This window comes from Leptidea sinapis, chromosome 32 (genome assembly GCF_905404315.1).
Source record: "Leptidea sinapis chromosome 32, ilLepSina1.1, whole genome shotgun sequence".
NCBI classification, from domain to species: Eukaryota; Metazoa; Arthropoda; class Insecta; order Lepidoptera; family Pieridae; genus Leptidea; species Leptidea sinapis.
This window is the reverse complement of record NC_066296.1, coordinates 10250743-10270549: the sequence shown is the minus strand read 5'-3', so window position 1 is coordinate 10270549 and position 19807 is coordinate 10250743. Positions and strand designations below refer to the sequence as shown.

Below are 19807 nucleotides of genomic sequence, written 5' to 3'. Positions count from 1 at the left end.
ATAAAGTTATATTACGTAGGATAAGTTGTTTTATGATATAAAAGATGGGCGTTTACCGCATGTTGTTGCAATAAGTTATGTTATTGTCACTCCCTGTGGTAAATACATTTTCTATTCTTTATTTCATTGTTCGACAGGGTCCTGCCTGTCGGACTACGAAAGGCGGATACATTTTCTACTTCATTTTGAATTTCTGTCAGTTTTGTATTTAAAAAGGCATTATTATTGTATAAAATAAAAATATCCTTACCCTTTGCCCTAATTGACATGAGCTACCGAAGTCCACTATTTTGATTGCTGACCGCTTAGGATTACATAGAAGAATATTCTCGGGTTTAAGATCACAGTGAATTATGTTTAGTTCTGAAACAAACAATGTACAATTTTACTAAGTTTTACCTCGACCAAGGACTTGTAGCGTTCATTTATTGTGATTCCATTATGTTTCTAATAAATATAAAACTGCAATTAAGTTGAAAAATAATAACCAAACAAATTTTGACAATAAAAATTGATAAAGTAATCAATTCATAATTAAATTCTTCCATCAACCTCATATTATATTTTTAATAATGCATTCGAATAGGTATATTCATTTATATTCAAATGATAATTTAAGTGACTTCAAAAAGCAAAGAAAACAAAAAGGTACAGAATTCACTAACCAGTAACCACTGAGGAAAATGAAAAATAAGAAAAAAAAATGTTCAACCTATAAGAAAGAGAAGCACTGAAAAAGTACCAGGATAACATATAAATGAAGAGTATATAATATAGAATGAATTAAGTTGTTGAGCCAAGGTTTATTTAAAAAAATATATTTATTTCAAAAATTACATTGCAAGTCTATTATACAATCATCTATCTACTAACTAATTACAATCCATATATACTTATTTTATGCTTACAACTAAATATTCCCCACTCTAATGTTCTACTTAAAGTGCTGAGGTGGAATTGCACCTAAAGCTAATTTGGGTAGGGCTGTCACTCTTAACTAATGCGACTCACCAGGCTGACTAAGGAACAGCAGCGCCGTACAAAGCTGCTGCGCAAATTTGCGCGTCAGGTTGAGCGAGACGCCGCGGAAGTTGGTGTTCCTGAGCAGGTCGTACAGGTTGTAGGAGAGCAGCTCAAACACGAGGCACAGGTGGTTCCGCCACATGAAGTGACGCTTCAATTTGACTGCGAATTACAACAGCGAGAATTAAATTTGATACAGAAATAGAATATGTAACACTTGCTCTTTGTAAAATCAAAGTGAGACAATCCAACATTTACGCTATGCGTACTTACTTAACTAGTGCAATTTGCGTTCCTATGTTTTTAGATGACTATCTCGACATTTTTATACAATACAGCCATTTTAATGATATAAAATTATAATTTTCAAAATCTGTCAAGTAAAGTACCTACTAACTGACCCGACAGAGGCTGTTCTGTCAATAGGAAAAAAATATGTAAGAATTCGGAAATATTGTAGCCATCGGAAATATGTAATAAAAGATAATGACTTAAAAATGAAACAAAAACGTATTTCTGAATGATTTTATAATATGTAGTAATTATAAGGATTAATATCGTATTTGTGTAAACAGCTTTTAAACTGCCGCTTTAAAATTGCCAATATATTTTAAAGTATTACAATAGATATCGTATGTTATCCTTTAAACAAACAACATATTATGCTGTCGCGGACTTTTCTGAAGATCACGATAAGATACACAATTTCACCATACATTATTTTGCCTTAGACAGCGTTTTCGCTGAGAGCTGAAAGACTACTTATTTTTTCCGACAGCTCCAACAAATATCATTAATGTATACAGATGGATGGATACAAAAATTTAACAATTTATATACTACCTTCCTCGAGAACCACACAAACCAATGGCGAAATCAGCATGAAAATCGGTGCAGTAGTTTTTGAGTTTATCGCGAACAGACAGACAGACAGACGCGGCTCAGGAGTTTGTTTTACAATATGCAGTGATAGACATAATGATATGACAGTATAATAAATAAGGATAATATTAACTTGTTGGACTGGAGTAATATTATATATCCCTTCTCTATCAGTTGGGATTTCCAAAGTGATTTTCGTGTATTATTTTCCTTTAGTCAAACTATAATATCCGTATAGGTTACGTATCTTATATCGTTAAACGAGCAATTCTTGTATATAAATATAAATAACGGCTCCAACAATTTTAATGAAATTTAGTATACAGGTAGTTTCGGCGGCGAGAAATCGATCTAGCTAGGTTTCAATTTAAAACAAATGTAGTTTTAATTAGAAACTGCTACATTAACATTAGAATACAAAGGTAAATTTCACCACTAGAGTACCTCAGATGGGACATCGGGTGACCCGGAAAGCAGAAGACCCCGGTTCGAATCTGGATGTGCTATTAGTTTTTTTTTGTTCAAGTTCTGTACCTTCTTAAAAATCCGAGCAAGGCTCGGTCGTCCAGATACTATGTATTAAAAGACGCACTCACCTATATAATACTTATTCTCGGCATCCGCCCTGTTCATCATCTCCAGTAACTTGACCTCTATTTGTGCCTGATTTAGGAAAGGTTTCTTATTCTTAATTATTTTAATCGCTACTTGACATTGCTCCTCGTGGTCATACGCTTTCACAACCTGAAATATAAAATCACTCACATTACGAATCATTAAACGTTTTTTTTTTTTTTCAATTTCATCCATCTGAATATACGTATACCCGCTTCAATTAAAAAGTGATATTCGCAACTTCGGTTGTTTTGAATTTTGAATGTTAAATAGAGTAAGAAGGCTTAGATACGTCTAGATAGAGCCTCTTGCTGTTAGGCAACGTATGAGAACAGGCCAGGTTTATAACTTTAGTATGCGTGACAAGTTACGTCTTAAACTCGGGATACGTATGTCACATTGTTTAAGTGTGCATTGCTGAAAAAAGAGATTAACAGTTCGCCGCTATTTTTTACGATATGTCACAGTCTATCTAAACGTATAAATTATCTATGTGTAAAGGATTAAATTATTACAATATAGCCCACGTTCATAAATTTTGTACTCCTCATATATAGAATCATAATAATAAAAATGTAAAACTTTGTGAATTTGTTGTAGGAAAATGGGCTGTGTGTGAAGACAAGACGTAGAAACAAGGTCATAAAGTACTACTGACACATTTTATAATACTAGGTAGATTACAGACGAGAGTTACGTCTCTGTCGATCACTTCAGTGGCACGTGCGAACCATCCTTGTACTGTAGAACTTACTATAGAACAGTTATAGATTCCTTGCAATTTTAAGCCCACACGGGATGTAGCTTTTTTATGGAAATAAGGTACGAGACGAGCAGGACGTTCAGCTGATGGTAATTGATACGCCCTACCCATTACAATGCAGTGCCGATCAGGATTCTTGAAAAACCCAAAAATTCTGAGCGACACTACAATTGCGCTCGTCACCTTGAGACATAAGATGTTAAGTCTCGCTCAGTAATTGTACTACCTACGGCGCCCTTCTGACCGAAACACAGTAATGCTTACACATTACTGCTTCACGGCAGAAATAGACGTCGTTGTGGTGCCCATACCATAGCCGGCATCCTGTGCATAGGAGCCTCCCATTGGTTACATTCTTTTTGGTTGGCTTACATTTCTATAGATCACTTCAGTGGCACGTGCGAATCATCCTTGTTCTGTAGAACTACCTAGCGATACGTGCCACCTCTAACAGTTATAGGTTCCTAGCAATTTTAAACCCGCACGGAATGTAAGTTCTATCAAAGTCAACAGACCCAGACTAAAAAGTATCCCGTCCATTCTTATGATAATAATACGTATTACAATCCTACCAGTCATGCACTACATCTGTACTATGACGCATATGTTTCCGTTTCCATTCACCAGTAAGTTATAAGTAACCCTGGGCTGACTACGATGACTTTAAATCAAAACTGCATTCGATTACTCGCATGTATATAATCCCCAGGACATAAACAATTATGATTTCTGCTGCAATATATGCAAAGATACCAGTGGCAGTTAAACAGTGGGAGGCTCCTTTGCACAGGACGCAGGCTAGATTATGGGTACCACAACGGCGCCTATTTCTGCCGTAGAAGTAATAATGTGTAAGCATTAACGTGTATCGCTCTGAAAGGCACCGTAAGCGAGTAAAATTGCTGCGCAAATGAGACTTAACATCTTATGTCTCAAGGTGACGAGCGGAATTGCAGTGCCGCTCAGAATTATTGGGTTTTTCAAGAGTCCTAAGCGGCAATGGGAAGGGCGTTTCAATTACCATCAGTTGAACATATTGCTCGTCTCATCCTATACTGTCATAAAAAAAAGATGGACCGGCATTCTGGTCAAGGTCGCCGGAGATACGTTGGATAAGGTCAGCGCAGGACCGATCGTCGTGGAGATCTTTGGGGGAGGCGTTTGTCCAGCAGTGGACGTCTTTCGGCTGATGATGATGATATGCACGAGATGTGTCAGGTAAACAAGAACATAATTTTTCATCGTGGCTTTTACTACAAGTATGGATACTCAAGTGTCGTAACGTCACGCTTGCGGTCGAGTGCTGGTCCGAAGTAGTTTCGACTTGTCACCTAATAAATCACTACTTTCGCCAAGATTGCTGTGTCGTTTGTGGTAATCACCTGTCCGAAGGATCCCTTGCCGATCGGCGACGAGATCTCGTACCGGTCGAGGAACTTCTCGCCCTGCTTGATGATGTAGTCGTGGTTGTCGTCGTCGTATCCGTCGTTGTACAACTTCCTCTCCTTCTTGTGTGACCCGTCGTCGCCCAGATACTGCTGCGCTCTCCGTTTCTTTTTCGCGTAGTATACCTGTAACAAAACACGTAACAGATTAACATCATGTTTTCTAAAGGAAATTGGAGGACATATTGCGCATTTATGGGTAAAATTAAAAATATAGTTGTGACAGTTGTGAAAAAATTGAGTTTATAACTAAAACTAGAGAAAAAAATAGAGGTATTTTGAGAAATTCACACACACACTAACACAAAGTGTCATACAAATCGCGAGTGTAAGACGTAGCTTATCACGCACACTAAACTAATATTCCTGTCCTGTTTTATCGGTTGTCCAACTGCAAGAGACTATCTAGATTCTAGACGTATAAAATATGATCTAAGGTTGTAATAATATAATAGTACGTAACGTAACGTAAAGCATTACAATATGTCTTAATCATAAAAGAGGATGCCTTATAGCCCAGTTCAAACATTTGTATGATGAATGTTTGTTTCGGAGACATGGAGAGACAATATATTATATATGTTAATTGTATTAAAAGATTTTCGTATAATATAAGCTTTCCCTAAAATTCCTGATTTAGAGCTAAACTCATGCGAAAGTAAGTACTCACTCACAAACACTCATTCACCGGACCTCCAAATATACAATTTGAGAACTCAAATCAGTAATCCCACGCGCGTTAGACGATGGTTAACATAAATAATGCCGTGATTAGTGCGTGTTTATATCTAATATAAAACTCCGATGTACGTGCATTCGTAATTCTTGTCGTTCTCATCAAATTCAAATTCAACATTTTATTGGGACATTTAACAAATATTCTAGCCACTATTTTAAACACAAAAACTATAACTTTCTAAATGTAGATAAAAATCCGGCGGTTCATACTTAATCTAGTCTTTGAAAAAGTCTAATGGACTAAAGAGCATTGGTACAATTATGTCACCAAAAAACCACAGCTTTTTGGTATATTATATCATATATGAAGTTCTGTTACACTTACATTTCTGACCTCATTTTTCTCCAGAATAGTTTTATTATTTCCCAGTTTTTATACACAGGACATCGCACCGGACTGACAAACATTCATTAAACTTCGTTCTGTTTAAAGAGAAATATGTAATTTAAGCCTATTGAAATATATTATGAATTATAAAGATGTAAAAGCCTATATCAAAATGCAACGTCATTCGTGCGTCAAATTCTGAAAAAGAAACCAAAAACACTCAAAAAGGTTTTGTACTGGCAAAAAAATCCCCGGGCCAGTTCAAGAAGTAAAAAACGTATTTTGCAAGTCTCAAAACCTAAGATGGGCGACCAACAACGAATTCGTGACACCAAAACTGTTGAAATTAATTCTAAGTTGATAGTTGATACCCGTAACAGAGAGGACCCCGATGCAGACCCAGGATGCGATGGTGTCTATTCCAAGGAGGAGTTAGGAAGCTTGGGAAGAGAACGTCTTCAAAAAAAGCCGGTGACCGAGTGATATGAAAAATAAACGTTGATGAGTTAACTAATCCCTATCTTTAAAGATAGGGTTGTCCGAAAGAAGTTAGTAGAGAAGCAATAGTTTAACTTGCTTCATATTCCTTTTAAGTAGTAGAGGTTCTCTAAATATAAGTGTTTTCCGATGAACTTTCCAACCATGACCAATTACATGAAGCTTTGCCGTCTTTTAAAAACGACTGTACAATTGGTTTAAATAATGTGAAATTCCCTTCAGTATAATAGCTAAACAAATAACTATATTCCATGTCCAAATAAAGATAAATTACAGCGATGCAGTTTGCTTTGTATAATCACATCATTACCGCCTATTGATGGTTCAAACTTGACAGCGAACGACAGCTGTGAGAAAAATGTAATGTTTCATAAGACACAGCGATTGTGGGCGGTCGGGAGTCAGCACAAAGCTACCGCATATGTAATGAGGAAATCAAGTGATGTGTATGCTGGAATCTGGACGTCCAACATTAGGGTTGTCAAGATCACTTGCTAGCTGAATTGTTCGGTATTTAACTGTGTGTTAGTTATCACAAATTTACCTAAACGAAAGTCTCATCATAATTACTTACATCAAAACCTACATGATTTAAATGGAATTTTCTATTTAAAACTATTCAGACAGCCTCGCCATCTAAAATTTATTACAATTCTGAGCACCACTACAATTGCGCTCGTCACCTTGAGACATACGATGTTAAGTCTCATTTGCCCAGTAATTTCACTAGCTACGGCGCCCTCAGACCGAAACACAATGCTTCACGGCAGAAATAGGCGCCGTCGTGGCCATAATGTTATGTTTAATTCTTTTTACCCTTAGCCTTCAAGTTTAGTAAACGTCTAGTAGTATAGTAGCAAGCAATCTTTGGTAATATAGCCAATTTGATTGACAACCCTAACAGGCGACGGGCTACGGGCTACGGTCGACGGACGTTGACCCAAATATGCGGTTGACATTGATCGACGACACTCTATATGTTTACGTATAGCTCCTCATACTGAACTCGTGCGGGCTTGGGTTCATTGCTGTTTCTTGTTGGCAACATTGCTACTTTAACCTACCTACTTTTAAAGTAGGCATGTAAAATGTTACAGTGTGGAGTAAAGATTTAAGACATAAGACCCAAAAAATATTGTCAGGTATATTGCCTCGAAAAGTTTGTTAGTTGTTGAAGAAAATCTTAATAATTAGGTAGTACAATAACTATTATAAAAAAACATCGGATTTCTTTCAGGAATTATCTTCTTCATACTCTCATACAGTCTACTGACTAGATGGCAAGTCAATAATATTCCAAGCAAACGATCCATGAGGTTTAAGTGGAGGCCAATGGCTGGCCACGATATCTGGCATTGAGCGTCGCTACGTAAATATATAACGTATCCGACAATAATAGCCAGCGGCAGCATAGCATTCAGCTTGCAGCGTAGCGGAAGTGTCGCGTATCGACTGGGCCAGCCAACCGATAACCCAAATTCTAACCGACCTATATACCTGTTTTGATGTACATAATAATTCACAGTCGATCAAGCGCCCCGACCGACTTGGCTTGCTTTATTTTATACAATTATTGTGTAATTGCAGACAGAGTGATACGGATAAAATCGATGTTTTTATTATTTTGTAAATCATAAAAAATTCCTTGACACCTATGTTTGATCGAAGCGAATACGTCGGGGATTGCGTATCTGAGGTCAGTGACGCCCATAGGGAAGTAAGGCGCCATCATTCAGCGATGTGACCTGTGGAAGTGTTGGCACCCTGGCTCACTGGCTCAGTCCTGGTTGACTCGCCTGCTGGCAGGCCAGTGACCGCGGCACGTGGTGAGATGAGTCGGTTGCCGGCGCGGGGCGAGGGGCGACGAGGCGCGCGGCGGCTGTCATTGATTTTCCCCCCTTCCCCCGGAGCGGCTAGGCGAGTCCTCTCCCCGCCGCGTCTCACCCACTTCCAGCGCCCGATAACGAGGTTAACGGGCGACGTAAGCGTCTCCTAAACTTTAATTATACCCGTACACCGTCGTGCATGTTTAACCCGACCCCTATTCGGCGTTCTGTTTGCAGGCCGTACCCGATATCGGCGGTCTGCGGCCGTCATCTGCTGCTTAGTGACCTGTTAACTGTGTCCTCAACGATGTTGAAGATGGAAAGGTCGGGATTGTGGGCCGCGAGGCAGGCGCGTATAAATTTTGATTCCATTTAAATCAGTTAACAACTTCCGATCGTGTATGAGACTGAGTAAACTATATGAATTAATTATTCGCACTCACTTTTGAGTTAAGGCGTCGCATAAGACATTTGAAAAAAGTTTGCACGTCGCACGAAATAAATTGGTGTACACATTAAAATAAAATGAATGAAACTATAAATCATCACGTGTCTAACGGAAGGTTTGGTATAAATCAATGTACACAGCTTAATTAATCGGATAAAATATTGCTTATCGCTTTACACATTCATCACGGGGTTCTGGCGTTCGATTCATTGTGTGAATGTGAACAAACAGTACATCAACCACCGGTGCAACAACTTAATAGAATGTATTTACATGTCATTTTCCTGTTTACATTACGAGACTACGAGTGACATCTTTCACAACTCATCTTAAGCCTGGATGAGGTCACTTAAATTATTAATATGGACCGTGCAATTTCACGATTAAAAAAATATACCTAAGATGCATTAGATGTGTTTCATATACCCTTATAAAATAACACAGGATATTATACTCGTACCAAGCCTTTCTAACAAAGTCTCTTGCTTCTTGGTCGCCTATATACCCGTTACTTTTCGCTGTATCTCCGATATGATGGTGGTTTTTTCGTCTAGGTGGATATAATTATTGTTATTTCCTTTGACATGCCTAAATGACCGCGTTTCCCTCTCATTACATACGATTTTGGTCCAAACATTTTGTCGATACATCCATAGTTTATAGTTAGATATATCGTTCTCGTACTCTTGGTCCGTGCGCCACAATCGCGGAGATTGTGGAGGTGGCACTTCTACTTCACCACTACAGTGGAAATCAAACGCGGAAATGCTATTTTCTTAGTATAATTCCGCGTACCTGGTTATAGATTTTACAGTGCGTAATTATATTTAGTATTGTAAATATAGTTAGTAAATACCTGTTGTTGTGAATAATTAATAAATTTTAATATTATAATAGTCCAAGGTGCATTTTAAGTGAGATTCAAAATATATAGCGATTTTTTTTTTAATATAAAAGGGGTCAAATCGGCAAGGGCTAAGTTTACGTGATATAAGTGAAAAAAAAAACATCGCGAGGGCATTTGCAATACCAAGGGCACAGAAATGCGCTGCCGGCCTATAAGGTGAGAGTATGGTCTGAGCTTGGTCTGGTATTTGGTAATACTGCAGCACACAGTTGATTACTAAAAAGCTGTACGCGGGTTGTACAGTTTCATTCAAAACATGCGGTTGTAGTTCTAGCCAGACATCAACATAAGTACCTATGGTAAATTTCGTATTTTATCGTAATGTCCGGTGGTGAAATTTAGAGAAAAAGAGAGTCGCTCATCATTGCATGGTCGCAGCCTCTGGATATCTTCGAACTCGATGCCTATACAGCTTATAAGGTAAGGCTGCCTGAAGCCTTTATCAGATTCAAGGATTGAACATCAATATTTCTGTTGCTAGATAACGTGGACGGAACAGTCAGTGAGATAAGGGAAAACTGAAAATGAGATTTATATATTTTTTACTATCAACAAATTACATATAAATATCATGATTCTTGTAAACACATAAACTCATTCGAGTTTAACCGTGTAATAAAAGAAATAGAAAACAACTTATAACTACATACTAAGTAATACTATTTTATTTGACAAAAAAAGCATAAGAATTTAGGTACTAAGACATATGAACAACATTATAAAGTAACGATTAAATATGACCTTATTCAAAACTTAAAGATCATAACAAAGTTTAGGAAAGTGAATGGGACGGAAATATTCCGTGGCGGACTTTTTTAATGTTTCCGCTTAATATTGCCAGACTTGTACTACGCTTCGGTTAGTGACCTATTGGACAAAGCAGTTCTAACCACTGTTTGAAGTAACCTACCACTTACAAAAACGACAAAATCGAAAGAGACAAACACAGAGAACGATATTATCTGAAAGGAATACTAATTTAGGCTTTAAAAATAATGAGAAAACAGTCGAGAACGTTTGTATCGAGGAATTACCTCTGATGTTTCCTATTAACAATTCTTAGCTTTAGTACTCGAACCCTACCCTTTAGCTTTATAACCTCATTCTATTCAGCATTGTAACGTATTGGGAGCTTGAGCCTTGGCCTACCTATATTAGAAGTGACCAACGTTGAAACTAATGATATCAACTAACATTCGAAATAAAAAAAGAACTTAGATTGCAATGGGTTCCATCGCATATTGGTTTAAGGGGCAATAAGGAGGCGGACAGACTGGCTAAGCAAGCAACACTGAAGGTTAAAAAGTATATAATTATGTATATTAAACCGGATTTTACTGAATTCTTACCAAAATATAAAAGGAAAAGTCAGGATTTATGGGGAGAGTAGTTTGATCGTGGATCTTTAGAAAAAGGAATTTGCTATAGAACTTTGCAGTCTCAGCCTCCTCATATACCGTGGTTTTTTAACGTAAAGATTAAAAGGAGGTTGATTGTTATTGCTCACAGACTGAGATCCGGACAGATGCCTTTGAATAAGTTTAAATTTTTGATGAAAATTGCGGAGTCACCTCTATGTGAGTTATGTGGAACAATTGAGGATGTTGAGCACTTGTTAAAGGAATGTGTCCGATTTCAATCTAGTAGAGACAAAATTGTAGGACTTATGGGTTTGAACAGATTTGATACGGGCATGTTTGTAAATATACTTGCCCGCCCTGCATCTAAGGATGCCATAAGTCTGTTTGAATCCATAAGTCTTTTTTTTTAACACTATAGATATAATTTGCTTTTGGTTTTATTAACTTTTTTTTTAGTTTAAGTTAAGAATTTTGTTTTTCTTTTGTCTTTTTAATGTACTTAGATTATAATGGGGCTGATATGTACATACGTATAAAAGCCCCTAAATCAATAAAGAAAAAAAAACTAACATTCAAAGGCCAATGTTTCGACTAGGGCTTCCAATCCTGCAATACCGAGATCCCGCACCATTTCCCAATCCCGCGGTATGCGGGATTACGGGCGCGGGATCCGCGGGATTTGCGGGACTGAAAAAAAAGGGTGCATGCAATGCAAAATAGGATAATCTGCGGGAATTATTATTCTTAATAACTCAAGTTATTAACTGTTTCGTATTTTCTTGATGTTTATTGATACATCCTTTTAGAATAGAATAAAAATTTAAGGGTGTGTACGTGAATGAAAGATTTCACGTACACACCCTTAAATTTTTATTCTATTTTAGCCTTAAATTTTTAGCCGTTAAAAGGAATACCGCCCACAAGTGTGGAAACAGAAAGGGCATTTTCTGGCCAGGCAATAGAGTAAAATACGAAGTAGTTTGGCAGACGACAGTTTGGAAATGTTGTATTTCCTTCACAAACATATTCAGTTAATATTAAAAGCTGAAAAACTTAATAATTAAGTAATAATTTATCAGTTTAAAATGTGTTTTTTTTGGTTGATTTTATAATGTTGCGTTGTGATTTTTTTTGAATAAGATTTGTTTTGTTTTACTTTTTATTCAGAATTTGTTATTGTTATTTTTGTGAAAAAAAAACAGTATAATTTGATTGATCTCATTTTAATAGTAATAATGTACGTAAATAACTGTGGAGTTGATAAATTCATTGTTTTAAAATGTGCATATTTTCAATATGCGGGATCCCGCAAATACCGAGATCCCGCGGGATTGAAAATTCGTAGTCCCGCAAATGCCGAGATTGAATACAGGCCGCGGGATTGGAAGCCCTAGTTTCGACTCTGGCAGGACTTAGCCCAAAATATTAATAAGTTCAATACTAATAAAAAAATAGCTCTGATAGTGGAATATATGATTTATTCAGGGATTAGGAGTGATCCAGGAAAATTCTCAAACTTTATAAGGATAAAGATAATCAATCAGTAACAATTGCATTTTAGACCAAAAATAATCATTCGGCGAAGTGGTGATGAAGAGAACCACAAGTGGCCACCACGACTTGTCAATGATATAATATGCAAATAATTATTTGACAGATGGAGACAAAAACCTTAAGCAACAACAACCAACCAAAACTAACGATTCTCCGTTAAATAGTAGCTGCCCTTGAAGCGATCTGGGTATGAAGCACGACGTTTGGTAGCCATACTCTTTCATGAAACCATGAATCTTTAACGTTATCGGTAAAAGTGTAAAATAAAGAATATAAATATACTACATCCCTATTACACACTGAAAATGCATTATAATTTTGTTACTTTGTTTAAAGTAATTACTCATATGCAAATAGTTCATTATTTGGAAGGTTTCAAATACCGCTTCTCACGGCCAATGATTCATCGTAGGATTTTATTTCGGACAAATGATTCATTCTATATGATAAACGATATTGTTAACACATATTTTAAAGTGCGATGGGTACCGTGGGTGTGGGTGGCGGTGATAACATAACGTCAGGTGACCGGGACACTTGTTCGTGCTCTTCTTCCATAAAAAAGGCATTTATTTTCGTAAAAATTAACTCAATTAAGCTTCACAAGGAGTAGTTCTCAAAATGAACATGGACAAGACGAAGATCATGTCAATGTCCATGTCGCACCTACTCCCGTAACAGTAGGGAACTGTACTCTTGAAATTGTCCACGAGTACGTCTAACGGACAATCAATCTAGTTAAGCAGGTCCAATTTCGCGAAATAGGTCACTCGTCGAATCCAACTCGGATGGGCAGCGTTCGGGAGGCTCCGTAAAATCTTCTCTTCCCAAATACCACAATGTCTGAAGACGAAGGTCTTCAACCAGTGTGTGTTGCCAGTGATGACTTACGGTACGCAGACGTGGTCGCTAACTATGGGCCTTATGAGAAAGCTCATGGTCGCTCAGAGGGCAATGGAGAGGGCTATGCTCGGAGTTTCCCTGCGAGATCGAATCAGAAATGAGGAGAACCAAAGTTACCGACATAGTAAAATTGTAGAACACATTGCGACTATTAACGTATCACTAACAATTACGCCAGTTGCAGCGCACGCGGAAATCAGATCGCAGCTCTTTCCTCGACTTACTTGACAAAAATCAATATTTGAGGCTAGAAGAGAGGTGATTCATGATGCCTAACGGCCTTTCCCAATATACTATCTACAGATAGAGATAAATTACTACCTTCTACTGTCAGTAATTAGCTGGCAATAATCTGTAGCTATCCTAATATACCCATCGATACGTCATTCTTATCGCCCTACATTGGGACGAGTGAATTGCAATTTCCATACAAACTTCTATCGCTGGTTAGCTTTACGTCGTCCTCTTGAGAGACAGCGTGCACGGATAAGGTGAGTTACCGTCGGTTAGTTTATTGGGACAGAAAAGTCAACGATAGTTAGGATTTTTATCTCCAGTAAGAGATAGACTGAATATAGGGAACGGCCGTAAATCTATTCCATATGTCAGATATATAATATTGGTATATTTCTAATGAGAATGTAGGTAAATGAGAAACCAGAAATATCAGACTGGGAGGTCCTAAAATTAGCGCGTTCAGACCAAAAACTGTTAAGCTTAATAATATCAGTTTTGATTGTATAAATTTTTAAAAGCTTGCAGTCTAAACTCCACACATAACTTGAAACTGTCAACTCGATGTTGCATTAAATGCTGTACAACTCTGTTATATACAAAGGAACAACTGTTGAGTTTCTTTTCCGGTTTCACTGAATAGAAACATACGAACTGGGGGTTCGATAAATATGATATTTATTTCATTTAGAGTGTCTTTTGGTTTTTCCTCCAAGTTGCAACATACATATGTTTAGCTAATAAACAACATCAAGTTTAGCAACAGATCTGTAATATGGACCAGTGGGAGGCTCCTTTGCAAAAAAGGATAGATTATGGATACCACAATGACGCCTATTTCTTCCGTGAAGCAGTAATGTGTAAGCATTATTGTATTTCGGTCTGAAGGGTGCCGTAGTTAGTGAAATTACTGGGCAAATGAGATTTAACATCTTATGTCTCAAGGCGATGAGCGCAGTTGTAATGCCGCTCAGAATTTTTGGGGTAATTCAAGAATCCTGAGCGGCACTTGTAAAGGGCAGGGTGTATCAATTACCATTAGCTGAACGTCTTGCTCGTTTCATCCCTTATTTACATAAAAAAATATACCTATATATCAGATATGTATCTAGGTACATAATATAGTAAAATTTTTTTCCTGCGCGAAATATATATTATCATTAATGCAGAACCTACATTATAAATATAACCTATATTAGCTCAACCTTAGCTCTTTATCAAAGTAAATTATTAATTAAATTTTATTAAATGAATGATAGTCCAAAATATGATCTAAGACGCGTAGTCCCACATAGTTAGAGCGAATCATGAAGGTAATGTTTCAGTTTTTTCTGAAACAACTCTCTGGATTGCAAATTTTTGCGTGTCTCATCTTAAATTACGTGACACGTTGTTTGTCCGCGGTGGACTCCTAAACTAATGAACGGATTTTAATGGGGATTACTTCATGGAGTGCAGTTTAGTCCAACTTGAGAGATAGGATAGTTTTAATTTTGATGTGGGACCTATAATTATTTTTATTTCCAATATTTGTTTTGTATGGACATATTTTCTGTGAGAGAATTTATTGACGCACGGTTTGACAGTTTCGCTGTGAAACAATTTCATTAGAACAACAGGTAAGCATATTTCACGAAATACAACAAATTCATAAAAAGGGTATTTTATTTGTTATGTAGCTACAGAAGACCGTCTGTCGGGTCAGCTTATTGATTTATAAATTGTTCATGTTCGAAGTTAAGATGTAAGACTATTGTGTCAACTGGCGGTACATCCCATCCTGTGATATTTGAATGATCACGAGGATCGAGATCAATCAGACGCCCGCCCTCGCCGCCGACTAGACATCTGCGTGATTAATATTGCACACACGCGGCGCTGATCGGTCCATACTGCACCGTGCTGCACGGCTATTAGTTTTACTAATGCACCTGCCCGGACGGCGCACGGCGACTGTGAACTGACTCGCATCCCTCAAAAGTAAACAACGACAACGCTAATTAATTTTTCATTGCCGCCAATGTGGTGACGTCATCGCGTCTGCAGCCGGATCTCGAGCAGCGCCACATGAATAACCGAACTGTTGCAAGTTACATCATTACCACCCATAAAAAGACAGTTATTGCGAGGAAATTTGCGCAATCAATTAGGAGTTTAAAGAGACCCCTTGTGGGGTGTGTGTGGGGTCGGGGGGTGGGGTTTAGGGGGGTCGCAGGCGGGGTGCGTGCAGAGTGCACCGACGACGGCGACGCGTCGGAGGCGCGCGCATCTGTGTGCACGAGGAATATTTACCCCGGGAGGGGGCGGCGGAGGTCAGTGACCCGGCCCTCAGCCCGTGTGCCGCGACGCACACGCTGCATAACGCACGACGCACACCGGAGCAGGGAGCCGGCGACGTGCGTGACGCGTCCGGTGGACGTCCGACGCACGCTCCGAAAATGCAACAAGTTCAATTAGACCTGAGCTACATTACAATTTTCACAAAGACGTGAAAATTGGGCGGCGGATGCCTTATCGATCGGCGTTTATTTAGTATGGAGACAATCTTATATTTATAACAAGGTGTAGTTTAAAATAAAGTGGGCGACAGTTACAGGCTACAGATAATGAAAGTTGCGTTTCGAGTTAAGCGTTTTCCGATGTTTTTGTCTGAATATAGGCTAGGCATAAATGTTGTTATTTAATATTATATTTGAAGGTGCACGTGGTGCGAGCAACACGGGGATAATAATTATAGCGCTGCTTTCATTTAGTCAATGATCCCGGCAGACAGACACTCGCCGCGCTCACCATACGCCGGCCACGCCGCATGTACTCGTGCCCCCCTTGCAGCGGGCGACGGACGGATGCAACGCCATAGCCTACCCCAAGCCGTCCCCACGTTGAGGCAGGTCAGTGTAGACTCGTTTCGAGGGCATTTTCATAATAATCGCCGGCATAAATACACAAACACTGCAAACCGATGCACTAAAATTAATATGCATCGTGTTTACGGTGATATGATATTTTGTACGATGTTTAAGTGATTGTGTGTAAATATTTTATGAATAGTTTTATATTAATTTATTTCACATGTTTATAAAACGGTCGCATAAAACCTTTACTTATTTATAATCTGATGTATCAACTGTACTGGTTAAGTTAGGTACTCTTTATGATTTTATTACTTCTGTTTTTAAACCTATATAGGAAAGTCGAAACGTTTTGTGTTGTAGGCTTGCATCACTTTGCAGATACGGTATGAATATAATGAAAAATTCTGCTTTAAATATTGATTTAAAAGAGGCAATAAGTTGCATGCCACTTCTTCTCATTAAAGCTAAATTTATCCGACGTGGTGGTAAATTTCAAAACTCGTATCTTTGAAAGCATTGTTAAATAAAAGACTTTTTAAATAATACCACTACTCAAGGGATTTTTTAAATTTTATTAAAAAAAACCGCTAATTTTCGTGCGCCCGTTCTTTATAGGTCTGAGGCATACATTTCGAATGCTTCAATATGTAATTTTTAAATTCTTCTCTTTTTTATTACATAATTTTTGTACAAACCACTCGACGACACTATCTTAGATTGTAGATATATAATTTGATAAACTACAATAATAAATATTTTATTAACTAACCTACTTCAATCAATCGAAGTGATCAATAATCTAAAATATAAAGGCATCCCCAATGAAAGTGTCACATGGCGTCGCAATAAATCATTCCCGAAGTGCAATCTAAACGAGTCGGCTCCTATAATAACGGCTTTCGGGTAGCGAGATCACTGAAAGCGACAAACAGCATGACTAATGTCTGAATGCGCAGACGATAAATTCAAATCAGAAGTGAGTACAAAACCCTCGCCCAGCCTCCAAACTACAGTGCCCATCGTTTCTGTACAATCACTGAAAGTGATAACGCACCTGATAACCGATACCTTACCCTACGCGAGGTGTGAACGCGGGCGTATAGTCACCAGATACGCTTACAGTATAAAGCGGGAAGACCCTACCCCTAACACCTACCCCTGCTACCTATCCTTAATTGTAGTTATCTGGATAATGGATCTGGACCCCTTGTGCATGTATTTATAACGTTTTTTATGAAAATAAGGGACGAGACGAGGAGGACGTTCAGTAACAACAATGGTAACTGATAGGCCCCACCCATGTACCATGCAGTGCCGCTCAGGATTCTTTGAAAAGCCAAAAAATTCTCTACGGCACTACTGCATTTGCGCTCGTCACCTGGATAAAAGATGTTAAGTCTCATTTGCCCAGTAATTTCACTAGCTACGGCGCCCTTCAGACCGAAACACAGTAATGTTTACACATTACTGCTTCCCGGCAGAAATAGGCGCCGTTGTGGTACCCATAATCTAGCCGGCTTCCTGTGCAAAGGAGCCTCCCACTGCTAAAACACTCACGTATGTATGTATAATGTGTACTTAGCCTAATTGTATACCTATGGGCCCTACCTATCGTGCTCCTAACGCTTAGCCCTAACAATAGCGTTCGAACAAAATCTATAAATACATAGAAAAGTAACTCCAACTTGCCATAAACAATTAATGATTTCATAAAAATCAATTCAAATAATTAATCCAGATCATATATTGACCATCAAAGCAACGCATCTTCAGGTAAACATTTAACTATATATTGGAATATAAAATCCGAAAATGTGCGAAATTATGGTGAACCTACACGAGGCATAAGCGTAGCCCGATTGAAATTTGAACAATACACGGCAATGTTTTGAGAAAGTCGAACAATGTAGCGAGCAGACATTGGAAATATTCAATTGCACAGAACTTACAAGATTAGATGCAGCTTATCGAATAAATAAAGCAATCATTGTGAAGTATTGATGTCATTTTTCCTATAGCTAAAGAAAGGCTTTAATTGTAACTCGTTAGATTTAACTATCTCAGAAAATCTTCCCACGGATTCGTTCAACGATAGGTTTACTGAAACAAGTTTTGTTAAATATATACCGATGCTAGATTTCATTCACATCATGCATTACAATCTCTAATCTCAAATCTGAATTAAATTTATAAGTGTGAATATAAATTTGTTCAGAAATCTATTTTTTTATGACCTAAAGTGACGACACGTTCAATTGACCTGTCTATAGATGTTTCGAAGTTTCCTACAAAGGGTTTTATTTAAAAAAAAAACTAAAAACTTCATAAATAATAAATTATGCATATATAAAATAAATTATGCCTATTTATTCTGAAATCACCATCTATTCCTATAAAATGATTTAGGTACCTTGTTCATCACGCAAACGTAATAACCGCAGACCCTTTCTGATACTCGTAAAATCCTTATAGCGTGACAAAACAATAAGGATATTGGGTAATGGAAGGAAGTATTGTTTGTAATGAGATACGAACGACGGGGGTGACGGGGTTCGATCTCAATCTGTCATTTGGTACTGTGGCTGGGTGCCGACCCAGGCGGTCGACACAAATAAATCAATAGTATCCTATTACTTTTATTACGGGAAGACTTAACCGTGGCCGAATATCGGGTGCTGGCAAAACCATCATTGCGAACCCGACACCGATTAAGCGTCCATTCGCCGTAAATTGTAATGTTCTAGATTCATAACTTCTTAAGGTCATAGCAATATGGTCTGAAAGTCGGAAGAAAAGGTCGTTTCTTTCATTTAGAATTCATGCACCAAAACTTTTACTTATAAAATTTGATTTCCTTTTTTTGAAATAGCAACAAAATCTTTATTGTCTACAGTCGAGTCTATTTACTTGGGCGAGTTTAAATTTTTTATAAGTCACCTTTGTACACGATTCGATAGAATGTAAAACCTCAACTAATATACAGCGTATGTAGACTGTTATATCTTTCGATTCTTTTACGATGTACCTATTAACTTCTTAATTTTTATTTTCTATTTTTAACTGAAATTAGTTGAAACGTTCGATTATTCTCTTTGTATCTTTGTGCCAGATCGTATTTTATGACTTTCTTGCCACTTCTAGGACTCATTAAAGCTCAACAAGTGGTAGTAAATGGGAAAAAATATAACTATGACATATATATTCAGATACAAATATTTTTATTCAAAATAGAACCTCTAAACAAAATATTGAACGTCAAAATATATATTTAGTGTCTTTTTTAATGAATAAAGTTAATTTGATTTGCTTTGAATAATTATTGTAGCCCAGAGGTAATGAAGTCCAGCATTTTTTACAGTGTTTGTGTAATCGAATGTCCAAATTTTAAACTGATCATAGACAATAGATTTAGACATTGACAATATCT

At 37.6% G+C, this 19807-nt stretch overlaps 1 protein-coding gene across 4 annotated transcripts in view; it reads right to left on the bottom strand.

The window, feature by feature from the left end:
* Positions 1-19807, bottom strand: part of LOC126974271 (serine/threonine-protein kinase minibrain) — a 162377-nt gene that overhangs the window by 13923 nt on the left and 128647 nt on the right. For all 4 annotated transcript variants that reach the window (XM_050821727.1, XM_050821728.1, XM_050821729.1 and 1 more), the window contains 4 exons: positions 4666-4854; positions 2502-2649; positions 1012-1185; positions 251-363 (listed from right to left, as the gene is read on the bottom strand). In XM_050821727.1, coding sequence (XP_050677684.1) covers positions 251-363; positions 1012-1185; positions 2502-2649; positions 4666-4854 — 624 coding nt within the window. The remainder of the gene's footprint in view (positions 1-250; positions 364-1011; positions 1186-2501; positions 2650-4665; positions 4855-19807) is intronic.